At 39.2% G+C, this 12,645-nt stretch overlaps 1 protein-coding gene across 1 annotated transcript; it reads left to right on the top strand.

Moving 5' to 3' along the window:
• The first annotated feature begins 7,812 nt into the window (after nucleotides 1-7,812).
• On the top strand, nucleotides 7,813-12,645 carry LOC108984847 (F-box/LRR-repeat protein 17-like). Its single transcript, XM_018956922.2, has 11 exons — nucleotides 7,813-8,548; nucleotides 8,918-9,019; nucleotides 9,487-9,631; nucleotides 9,756-9,940; nucleotides 10,026-10,130; nucleotides 10,531-10,628; nucleotides 10,752-10,972; nucleotides 11,055-11,121; nucleotides 11,238-11,323; nucleotides 11,906-12,004; nucleotides 12,284-12,645. The coding sequence occupies exons 1-11, from the start codon at nucleotides 7,941-7,943 to the stop codon at nucleotides 12,344-12,346; spliced, it is 1,779 nt and encodes a 592-aa protein (XP_018812467.1). The 5' UTR covers nucleotides 7,813-7,940; the 3' UTR covers nucleotides 12,347-12,645.

Raw genomic sequence — 12,645 nt, 5'->3', positions numbered from 1 at the left:
GTTCGCTCGAGGTGAGCTTGACGTGGCGCTCGAGCAGAACTCATCCAGAGTGGTTCGCTCGATGTGCGCTCGACTCAGCGCTCGAGCGGAACCCAGACAGAGTGGTTCGCTCGAGTTGAGCTTGACGTGGCGCTCGAGCAGAACTCATCCAGAGTGGTTCGCTCGATGTGCGCTCGACGTGGTGCTCGAGCGGAACCCATCCAGAGACATCCAGAGACGCTCGCTCGACATCTCGCTCGAGCGGTTTCAGAAGATAACGTGCGCTCGACCTTCGCTCGACACCTCGCTTGAGCCAATGTTCAAAGACAACCTAAAATTCATGTTTTGGGCGCCATGACTTGCTGGGACTATAAATAGAACAGATCATTTCTGTTCTGTGGTGTGGAAAAACAGAGCAAAACCTTAAGTGTTTCAAGAGCCAAAGAGAGAAACCTATTCCTCACCTTGTGAATCTCTTTTGGACAAACACAAATCCACCACACCACTCTCAAGATCAAATCTCATTCAAAGTCCATTGAAGTGGACGTTTTGTTGGCCGGAAGGTTTCCGGAGCTGCTGTTGATGCAGAGATCGAGAGGTTCTCGTGGAAAGCTATAGAAGGTCGGAGTTTCGACACTACATGCATGTAGAGATCGAGTGGGTCACTCGTGATGTTGCAAGCCAAGTTTAGGAACTACAAAGGTTTTGTGAGTGTCTCTAAATTGGTTGTAATGAACTTTTTCTATAGTGGATTTTAGGTGGTGGCTTACACCCTGAGTGGTTTTAGAATTTGAAGACGTTCTTCAAATGAGTTTCCACTTCGTGACCAAATCCTTGTGTTGATTATTTGTATGATTTGTGTCATCTTTTATTTGCTTCTTGCCATTAAATTTTATTAGTCCACATAATTTGAACTGCACCTATTCACCCCCCCTCTAGGTGTTGTTTGGGATAAAACCACTGCTTTTTCAATTATTACCAGCTTGATGCAATATTGCTAGATCTGTTTCAAGTTCCCGCGGTCTGAACAACACTAGAAGCTTAGGATGATCAGGACAATTAGATCGAGTTCAAAATTTAGTTTGTCTGACTCAAAAGAAAACCAAAAAAGATATGATCATTAGTAGTACTATATGCAGAACTCGCCAAACTGACTTGCCACCATTTCACCCTCTCGCTGATCAGCTCATCCTCAACACATGTCAATCAAGCTGGTGTTTCATGAGTACTACTTATAATTAACAACATTAATGCATCAACAGCCAACTAAGTTCTTCATGCATGGGTTGTTACGACACCACATTTATGTACTGTTGTGTCTTGTACTCTTTACTGGTGCTGATCTATATATGTACGTCGTCTTTTAGTATTCCTCCAGCACTGTAAGTAGTGGCCATGGAACAAGCTGCCTTACTCTTCAAACTCCGGTCAGCAATTTCTGAGAACTATTAATTGACCCAACAAAAAAAATCCAGATAAAATGAATTTCAAAACTTGTATATTCTTCGGCTTTCTCCTTGCAGTTGTTCTTCTCATCTCTTCGGCTGTAGTAGCAGAGACATCCAACGACGAGAACAAACGCTAGTATACCCATTGCCATCTTGTTTATTTTCTTAGAATCTAAATTGATCGGTTTCTTGGAAATCTAAACATACATGCCGGAGTTGAGCAATATGCAGCTATAATATTATTTACTTCCATCAAAGGTAGTCTAAGCATAATAACAATTCTATAATGCACAATTAAACACTTAAAAGAAATCGAAAATTGAAATACCCAAAAAACCGTACCTAAGACTGAAGGGGATTGAGAGAGCGAGCTTGAGGACCAAACTGGAGTATTTATAGCCAAGCTTCCATCAAGCTTTCAGTGGCTACGTGTCAAGTGTTTCATACGCTGCAATTGATCATGCATGGGGAACATTCCAACTGCTCTATAAACATGGTGGGGACTTAGAGGGAAGTTGTGGACCACTTCAAGAGCTCCCAAGCCAAATGGGAGCGGGTCACCGTGAGAAACAGTCGTGGCCTGTTCGACCAGAGAGTTAACAGGTAGGTCATGTAAACCTTCCAGATGCATTTCATATGCTTTGATCAGAATTGCAAGAAACATTCTTATTATGTCGACATATCTAATATATATATATATATATTGTTAAATATAACACATGCATGGTACGTGCATGTATATAATGTTGGATTAGTCATCGGGGAAAATTCACATAATTTCTTGAAATTTGCAGTGGAGGCGTGTAAAATAATAGAGTTGAAATGTATTCTTTTCATATATTAAAGCGTTTGTACAGGTCTTTATTTATAGAGTATTGTGCCGAAATCATTATGGCATTCTTACAAGCACGTGTTGTGCCAATGGCCTTGTGTTAGCTGTAAGAATCTGTTATAACAGAAAAATATGCCTTTGTACAAACAGAATCACAGAGGAATAATTCCAAAATACAATTGAAGAATTTTAGAAGAATCTATTGTTGAGATGGCTTTGTATCCTCATGTGCTGCTGACTTGGAGGACGAAGTGGCATTGTTGTTAGCACCCTCCCGCGAGTCCAACAAGTGAACCATGGTGAGACTCTATCGAAGTGTAAGGAACAAAGTGGATAGTAATGGTTTGGTAAACACATATGCTACTTGATCTCGTGAAGAAATGAAGGCAACATTCAATGTCTTGGATGCAACACGGTCACGTACAAAATGAAAGTCAATCTCTATATGCTTTGTGCGTGAGTGAATAACTGGATTTGTTGAGAGATATGTAGCTCCCAAATTGTCACACCATAGAGTTGGGGGTTTGGGAAGGACACCTAGTTCCTTGAGAAGTGACTGGAGCCAAAGTAATTTTACAATGGCATTTGCAAAGACCTTGTACTCAGCCTCTGTACTAGACCTTGCAACTGTGTATTGCTTCTTGGAGCCCCATGAAAGCAGATTATGTCCAAGAAAAACACAAAAGCCCCCCGTAGATCGCCGATCATCTGGACATCCTACCCAGTCGGCATCCAAGTATGCATGAAGGTTGTAAGATCAAGATGGCCTAATGTGAAGACCATAATGGGCTGTGTGTTTGAGGTACCTTAGTATCCTCTTCACAACTTGCCAGTGAAGAAGTTTGGGAGCATGCATAAATTGGCAAATTTTGTTTATAGCAAATGCTACATTAGGTCAAGTGAGGGACAAATACTGTAGGCTGCCAACAGTGCTACGGTATAGAGTAGGATCACTGAAAACAGGTCCATCAATGAGGGAGAGATGCGTGGAAGTGGCCATGGGTGATTTCACTGGCTTGGCTAAGTCCATATTAATTTTTTTGAGAAGATCACAGATATACTTTGTCTGAGATAAGTGAAGAGCATTTGAGAAATTTTGGATTTCAAGACCAAGAAAAAATCGTAATTGCCCTAAATCTTTCATAGGAAAAGATAAACTTAGAGAGTGAAGAACAAAGGAAATAACATTCGGACAAGACTCAGTGAGTATAATATCATCAACGTAGACTAGAAAAAAGAAGGTAATAGACGAATGCTTATACAAGAAAAGAGAGGGATTAGCAAAGGATTGAGTGAAGCAAAGTTCAAGAAGCCATGTACTCAGTTTTGAGAACCAAGCTCTTGGTGCTTGCTTGAGGCCATAAATGGCCTTATTCAAGCGACAAACGTGAGTGGGATAATATGGATTGATGAATCCAATTGGTTGTGTTATGTAAACTTGTTCTTGAAGATCCTCATTCAGAAAGGCATTGTTAATGTCTAACTGTTTAAGGGACCATCCTTCATTGACAGAAATAGAGAGAATAGTCCTAATGGTGGTGGGTTTCACCACAAGACTAAAGGTTTCAGAAAAATCAATACCTTCTTGTTGATGAAATCCCTTTGCCACAAAGCGAGCCTTGTAGCGTTCCACAACCTACTAAGGGCAGGTTTGGGACATCAAATAAAACACAAAATTCTCATCTCATCTCATCTCATCATTACACCTTTTTCAAATTCTCATACAAAATATAATAAACAATTCAACTTTTTAAAATCCCAATACACCTTTTTCAAATCCCAAAATAATAATGATATTAAAACTTAATATTTTAAACTTCAAAACAAAACACAAAATTCTCATCTCACCCCCCAAACCTACCCTAAGTTGTTGATTCCAGACGAGGATACCAAGGGCCAAGTGTTGGTCTGCATGAGGGCCTAAAATTCATTTGCCATGGCTGACTACCATTGATGGTGCTTGGATGCTTCTTTGAAGGAGCTGGGTTCATCGGGAAAGGAGGTAGAGGTAGTGGTGAGACAACTTCGTGGTGGCGGCCAAAGCACTGTCCCATCGGTGAGCTGTTTAGGATGAAGAGAATTAGTTTTGGAACGGGTGATGATTTTGTTTGAAGAAGAGGAATGTACTAGAGACAGAATGGGTGAGGAAGAGAGTGAGGGACTGGAACTCTCGAGAGTCTGATGTAGTGTATCTGAGTTGGGGGAATGAGTGGCCTTGGATTGGAAATAGGGAGGATTACAGGATCGGTGTGGGCAGTGGGACTAAGACAAAGAGATGGCCTTGGTGGGTCATTGGGGCGAGTGTGTGGAGATGGTAACATAGTAGAAAAAGGCGATGGTGATGAGTGTGGAAATGAGCCTAAAATGGAAGGAAGTTGCACAGGACTGGGTTGAGGGGAAATAACAGTTGGTTTGGCAAAATGAAAGAGATATTCATCAAAGATGACATCTCGAGAAATATAAAGACGGTTGGTGGGGATGTGTAGACATTTGTAACCTTTATGTGAGTCACTATATCCTATGAAAAGACATTGAGTGGAGCGAAGATAAAGTTTGTGATGGTTGTAGGGTTGCAAATGAGGCCAACAAGCTGTTCCAAAAACTTTGAGCATGTTGTAATCAGGTGATTTTGACCAAAAGTTTTTCAAAAGGGGATTAATAATGAAGGAGAGGGGTTGGAAGGCGATTTATTAAGTGAACTGCAGTATGAAAAGAGTCAGCCCAAAATTTTGGAGGTAATGATGCGTGAGCCATGAGAGCATGAAAACTTCATTATTAAATGAGGCCAACAAGTTGTTCCAAAAACTTTGAGCATGTTGTAATCAGGTTATTTTGACCAAAGTTTTTCAAAAGGGGATTAATAACCAAGGAGAGGGGTTGGAAGGTGATTTATTAAGTGAACTGCAGTATGAAAAGAGTCAGACCAAATTTTTTGAGGTAATGACACGTGAGCTATGAGAGCTAACCCAGTTTCAACGATGTGCCGGTGCTTCCTTTCCATGGCTTCATTTTGTTGATGGGTGTGGAGGCATGAGATGCATTCCTTGATTTTTAAGAAATGTGTGGAGAGCATGATACTCACCACCCCAATCACTTTTGAATAGATTGAATTTGGGAATTACGTAATAATTCAACTTGTTTTTGGAATTAGATAAAAACTGAAAGAACATCAGACTTTTGTATTAATAGAAACCACAAGGTAAATTGAGTAAAATCATCTAAAAAAATAACATAGTAACGGAAACCATGACAGGGCATCACAGGGACAGGGCCCCATACATCTGAGTAAATGAGTTGAAGCGGTTTGGTGGAGTGCTTATGAAAGGCGCGGAAAGGTAATTGTGAGCTTTTGGTTTGACAACATGCGGAACAAATTGAATGAGGATCCCGAATTGAAATTGGAAGTAAATTTTGAGAGATGAAACGTTGAACACGAAATTTAACAAGTTAAGGGACTTGTGTCCGATTGGCCACTTAGGCAGTGCTCGGGATGCTCTAGCCTGACCACTTCTTCGTGGCGAGTCAAGGGACTTAGTTTATTGTTCACAAATTTCGGCAAGTCGAGAGACTTGTGTTTGACTGGTCACTTGGGTAGAGCTCGGAATGCTTTGGCCCAACCACTTCTTCATGGTGAGTCTAAGGTCTCGGCTTATCGGTCACGAAGGTCGTCGAGTCGAGGGACTTGGATCCAACTGGCCATTTGGGCAAAGCTTGAGATGCTATGGCCTGCCACTTCTTCATTGGGGGTCTAGGGGCTCGGCTTCCTTACTTCCAATTCTAACAAGGACGAGTCAAAGTGAACGTTCATACTTATTCATTTACAAAACAAGTTTGATATATTCATAGGTAAGATTATGCTTTCTAGGTGAAATACTTCTTAAAGTGCTCAACATTCCACGAGTGGGGGAGTTCACAACCCCTATCGTCCTTGAGGCGGTAAAAGCCAAGCCTACCACTGGATGTTACCACATACGACCCCTCCCACCATGGCTCTAACTTTCCCTTTCACTGGGTCGTCACCCCAGTCTGCTTCAACACTTGGTCCTCTATTTTAAAGGAGCGTGGCTTGACCCGTTTGTTGAAGTATTGCACTGCCTTTCTCTTGTTGTTTGTCGTTTGCACCGCTACTTCTTGTATCTCTCTTCTAGAAGGTCTAGGTTTTCCTCTAATCTCCCTTTGTTGAGGTCTGGGTCGAAATGTTGGACTCAATAAGTGGGCATTCATATTTCCATTGGGATCACCGCCTTACTTCCATAGGTAAGGGCGAAAGGTGTCTCTCTTGTGGGAGTCTTGACAGTCGTTATTATTAAATCTTATTGATTAATTATTGTACAAATTATAAAATATAATTATGAAGTATATTCAATATATAGACATAAGTAATTAGGTTACATATTATATATTTAATTATAAAAGTGTTATGATTATATTATTAGCTAATGCATATATATATATATATGAATGTATATATATTATATTTTTCAATATATAAATGAGTTTTAATCGAGTTGAACTAACGATTTGACTCGGACATAAATAAGTGGGCCTTAACAAGTTATGGCCGAGTCGAGTCGAGTCGAGTCAAGTTTTATCAAGTATGTCTTATTTAACTAATCAAGTGGGTATATGCTTTTAGGGCGGGCTTTTTTTTTCACAAATTGAATTCAATTCAAGTTTAATCGAAGGAATATCAAACATGCTATCAATCAGACTAATTACACCTCTAATGCCAAGTAGATTACCAAATCATAAATTTATTTTCTGTCAGGAACAACATTGCCAACGATTTCATCGGCCCATTGATTACATTTTCAACGCCAACCAGCGAACAACTTTCAATTCATACAAACACATTAAATTACCTTTTCATAATTCGCAAACCCTATTAATGACAGAGTTATTACATGATTTATCATATAGATTTTATAAACTGATGCACGTATATTATATGTAACCAATCACATAAAGTGCCAACCCATTTCATAAGAATTTTATAGTTACGATGCGTTTGAATGTTGAACTAGTTAAGTTAAGTTGAGATAATAAAATATTGTTAGAATATTATTATTTATTATTATTTTAGAATTTAAAAAAGTTAAATTTTTTATTATATTTTATGTTAAAATTTAAAAAAGTTATAATGATGAATTAAAATGATTTTAGATTTCAAAGATAAGTTTAACATTTTCCCGAATCCCAATAAGCAATTATTTACCAGCCATATATATTTATCCATCTCTGTATTAAATCCTACAATATTTATAATAAGTTTAGATAATTAGATTTTAAAAACCTAAGTCTAAATATCATATTTAAATCATACATTAAAATTCAAATCTAGATATAGATTTGCATCAAATTCAAAACAAATTTATTTATTTAGAATCTCAAATCCAAATCAAAAAGGATATTTGAGGAGAAATTCTAAATAATATAAAATAAATTAGAAGGTCAGATTAATTGGCTCCTCCGGTCCACCCTCGCCCTTTTTGTACTTACTACTTTAGACTCCTTTTAATAATTTAAAACCTAGCGCGCGAAATCTACGTTGTTCTCCCGCGCCTTTCCCGACCAGTCCTTCTGGGCCTCTCTCTCTCTCTCTCTCTCAGAGTCGCCGCGCCCAATTATATCTTAGCCATCTCGCACTCGCACACACTCCCTCTCTATCTCGCGCGGTCGCTATGCAGCATCACAACCACCACCGTAACCAATCACCATTATCCCCTGGGAGTCCGACCACTCCATGCTGCGACGCCACCATAGCCGCCGAGCCCAAGCGGCTGAAGAAGCGTGGAAGTTATAACTGTGGCCGCTGTGGCCTCCCTAAGAAGGGTCACTCCTGCCATGTCGGCAGCCCCACCGTCTCCATCGACAGCACCCCAATGCACACCGATTCATCCGCCGCGTATTCCATATCCCCCACGCGGCCCCCGCCGCCGCGTCAGCCCTACTCGCACCTACGCCGCGCGCTCTCATTCGACGATGACGTACGCGGCGGATTCCCGGAGCCCGAGACGGAAGAGGACGAGGAGGACTTGGACCTCCGACATAGATTGCCGGATCCGGAGTCGGACGGTTTCCCGGCGGGTTGTTTGTGGGAGATACTGAAGAGGTTGCCGCCGGCGGGGCTATTGGCTGCGGCGAGGGTGTGCAAGGGGTGGAGGGAGACGGCGAGGAGGTTATGGAGGGCGGCGGAGGAGCTCAAGCTTAGGGTTCCGGCCAGGTCTCAGGTCGGATCTGTGTTACAGAAATGCCCAGGGCTCGTGAGACTCTCTCTAAGAATGGAAAGGTTAGGGTTCTCCGGTACAAGAAACCATATGATCTATGGTTTTATCGGATGGATCAGATTATTCTAAATGGACATTAAGCATATACAAGGCGAGAATTTGCTTACTTTAATCGATCAGTTAAGAAAAATGAGCTAAAATGAAATGTACTTTGATCTATAAAGCTGGACGCAAGAAACGATTTCGTAGTGTTTGGTCTATAAAAATCAACTCGAACAACGACATTATACAGTTTGATCTATAAGCATTTATATTATGATTTCAAAGTGATCATTGCAGTTTTCAAAAATTGAAGTATTTGAAAGAGAACGAAATTGGAGAAATGGTTTTTTTTTTGGTTTAACTAAAAGTTATATTTTTTGGTTTTGCAGTGATGTAGATGCAACAATGCTAGCGTGCATTGCATTCTCTTGCCCTAATCTCGAGTTTATGGAGATCTTGAAATCTGAAGCTGCGATAAATCGGATCTCTGGGTATGATTCATATTCTTCTGTTTCCTTATTCTATTTTTATTTTTTCTAAGCTGATAAAATGCTTCCGTGAGATAGAAACAATGTGATTGGTTGAGAGTCCTTGAGATAAATGTTTTGCGCAACAAATGCAAAACTTATCATGATGGAAAAATCAAACAGCGGTCTGTAGTTCTTTAAGATTTGATGTTTGTATAATTTATGTAGATCTGTTATTGTACCAAGATATTTGGTACAAGAAGGGTGCTTATTGAAGCATTTAAGTGGATGCTCTGAATCTTAATGCATTGGTTTGTTTTGTTTGTTTTTCCTTGGGATGCCAACTGAGTTTTACGACATGATCTGTTTCACCCTTTCTTTTAGACAGTTATATCGTGTTCTGTAATGCGAGTAAACAGAACTCTTTCTTTTAGCTGAAAAAAATTTCTTTGAATTGGCTGATTAATTGGTCTATGAACTTTTAACTGCAGCGATGAATTGGGGAGATTTGTTGCGGATAAGCGATGCCTCAAAAGTCTTAAGATGGAAGGATGTTCTAATCTTGGGGGTTTTGTTCTTTGTTCGTCCAGTCTTTCAACTCTTTGGCTTTCAGATCTATTCTCCCTCTCTAAGATGGTGATTCTTTATCCTTTCCTTTTACTACATTAGGTGTGATTTTCTCTACAATTGAAATTCAAGGTCTTTCTTTCTCTCCTGTGTTTAAATTATTTCTTTTGTATGTTCTCAAACATTCTATCAGGTTTTTAACTGCCCAAATCTGAAAGAGATTTCCCTTGAATTTTCTTGCCAACAAAATGATAGTACCGATCTTATTACGATGGTTGATGGTGTGGGAAGGAATTGCCCAAGGCTGCAAAACATACACATTGCATCAGTTCGGCTTTCTCATTCTGTTGTGCTTGCTCTTACAGCTGCAGAGCTCAGGTTTGGCCTTTTCTTATTAGTTTCTTTTGACCACTTGACAATAATAATAAAAATTTCAGTGAAGGTTCAATTGCTTATTCTTCAGGTGGTTGCGAATGCTTTCACTTGTTCTTGGATCTGAAATCACTGATGCATCTGTTGCTGCCATTGCTTCAAGCTATCCAGACTTAGAATTGCTTGACCTGAGCGGGTACATTTTTGCTCCCATGTACAGTAGCATTCAACTGCTTATAAGATAAGCTAACTATTGTCTTAGTATTAGAGAAATCCTTGTACTGGAAGCAACGTATAAGCAAAAAAACCAACTGAAGTAAAACTGAGTTATGCAGCATCCCATGCTTGAGGTTGTGATTCTAGGTTTTAAAGTAACCATCCTATTATGGAATTAGATTTTATGAGGGTAATATCTGAACTTTCAAGTCCTTGCATTGTAGATTGTCTATTGAGTTCTGATTCAAGTTGGCTTCAAATATTTAGTTGTAGGTTTTGAGCGAAAGATGGTTAAATATCTATAAACTTAAAGATAATAGCTTCTCCACTTCTCATGATGTGTGAGATTTTATTTTTGACGCTATGTTTCCTAATTTCAGATCAAGCATCAGTGATAGTGGCATTGGAATGATCTGCAATGTGTTCCCTGAAACACTTTCAAGGCTTCTACTTGCTCTTTGTCCTAATGTTACTTCAAGTAATTATCCATTTAAGGCTCCCCATCCATCTAATGCACTATTATTATTTTTTTAGTTATCTGTTAAGTAATATTTGTTTTCACATTGGCTTCTGCTCATAAACCAATTAACTGTAATTTCAGGTGGCATTCAGTTTGCCACAGCTCAGTTGCCTCTTCTTGAACTCATGGATTGTGGCATGACCATTTGTGATCCTAATTCTGAAATTCCAGTCCCTGATGAAAGCAATGATTGGGAAATAAAGAACACTACAAACACCCAACTACACCTTATTCACCAGAAGCTAATTATCAAGCACAACCGGCTGAAAAAACTCAGTTTGTGGGGTTGTTCTGGCTTAGATGTAAGGCTTTTCAATCCGAAAATCAAATTATATCTTCTTGTGTAGTCCTCTCTTTGGTTCTTAGCTTGAGATTTAAATGCAGGCTCTATATTTAAACTGCCCAGAACTGAATGATCTGAATCTGAACTCTTGCAAGAATTTACATCCAGGTATGCCATTGGAAGCATATTCTTTGATAATGATTTCTGTGCACACTTGCAATTTATTAGTCCTTTTCTGAGTCAGTAAACTACATATAATTGATTATTGTCGTTCATATGCCCAGAGAGATTGTTACTTCAGTGCCCTAATTTAGAAAGTGTGCATGCATCGGGTTGTCAAGAGTTGTTAATTGGAGCCGTTGAAAGTCAGGTAAGAGTTTTTTACTACATCTTGTCTCTAAGTTCTGTTTTATATTCCAGAAAACTGAGTCAGGGAAATAGAACTAGTGGATTTGCATAATCATCTTAATTGCAGCACTATCATGCTTTTTTAGTTTTATATTCTCAGATATCCAACACCAGGAATTATAGTTTTGCTTTCAAGCCAATTCAGTAGACCACTCTACTAAAAACAAACTGATGACAGACTTTCCATTAACTTACATAATTGACACTCATAACACAAAATTGTGATTTCTTGTTGACGCAAGTTCAGTTATTCCACAGAATGAATGGCGTTTATTAATTTAGAAGATGTTCTCATTTTTGTGCTGCACTCATCTTAAGTGAGGTATAAGTTATTTATCAAGGCAGAGTTCCATCACATCATGAAGAACCTCTGCAGTGAAAATCTCCTAAACTATTTTACGTTATCTTTGAGAGTGGACAACTGTAGGTTAGAAGATAGGTTGAGTGGATAGATTAGGAGTAGAACTTGTAATTCTTGTTTTAAATTATATGGTTACGGTACATATTGTTCTTACACTTGCATTTTTGCCAAATCTGTCCGCAGGTCAAGAATAACTTCTCTGCCATGGAAAATGTATTACCATGTAAACGTTTAGCTGACGGGTCCAAAAGGGTTCGAGTTCCTCATTTTCTCAGTGCACAGGTAAAGCTGAAAAAACTTGTTTATCTGCAACAGGGCTTGGATATGAGAAAACTGGCAGGAGATTAGCTATAGGAAGTTCCCACATCATGCTTGCCTATATAGTTGAATGTTTTGGTTACCCGATCCCCTATTTAGTTTCAAATCCCAGTAAATTTATTTCTCTACTTTTCTCAGATATGATGCTTATTTAGGTTATAAACTAATGCACTTTTGATAATTTGAAGACTGTTTTGCTTTATTTCAAAAACTTTACTGAAGGTTTTGTTGTCATTTTTGCAGTCATACGACGATGACAAGAAGCCGAGGTTCGAGAGACAACATTGCAATGTTCTTGTGAGCTGACCACATGTATTCCCCTGACCTTTATATTAGTGTAGACATGGTGCGATCTCGCCTATATTGTTATGTAAATTTCCCGAGGCTGTGGCCCTCGTGTATTCAAAACAGTTTATTATTGTTCAAAATCATGCTAGGGATTGGTTCCTTGTAGAATTGCCTTTCCCTCCAAGAAAAGGGGAAAACAAGAGGAAAAACTAATTGTAGTAGTCTCAATCTCCAATCATTATTGGAAAGAAACATTGGCTGACCATTGGACTTGTCAGTTCCTCATCTCTCAAATAAAGATCTTAATAATTTTTACA

The sequence above is a fragment of the Juglans regia genome, chromosome 10 (genome assembly GCF_001411555.2).
Source record: "Juglans regia cultivar Chandler chromosome 10, Walnut 2.0, whole genome shotgun sequence".
In the NCBI taxonomy this organism is placed as follows: domain Eukaryota; kingdom Viridiplantae; phylum Streptophyta; class Magnoliopsida; order Fagales; family Juglandaceae; genus Juglans; species Juglans regia.
Note: the sequence above shows the minus strand (reverse complement) of the source record. Positions and strands in the feature narration are given on the sequence as shown.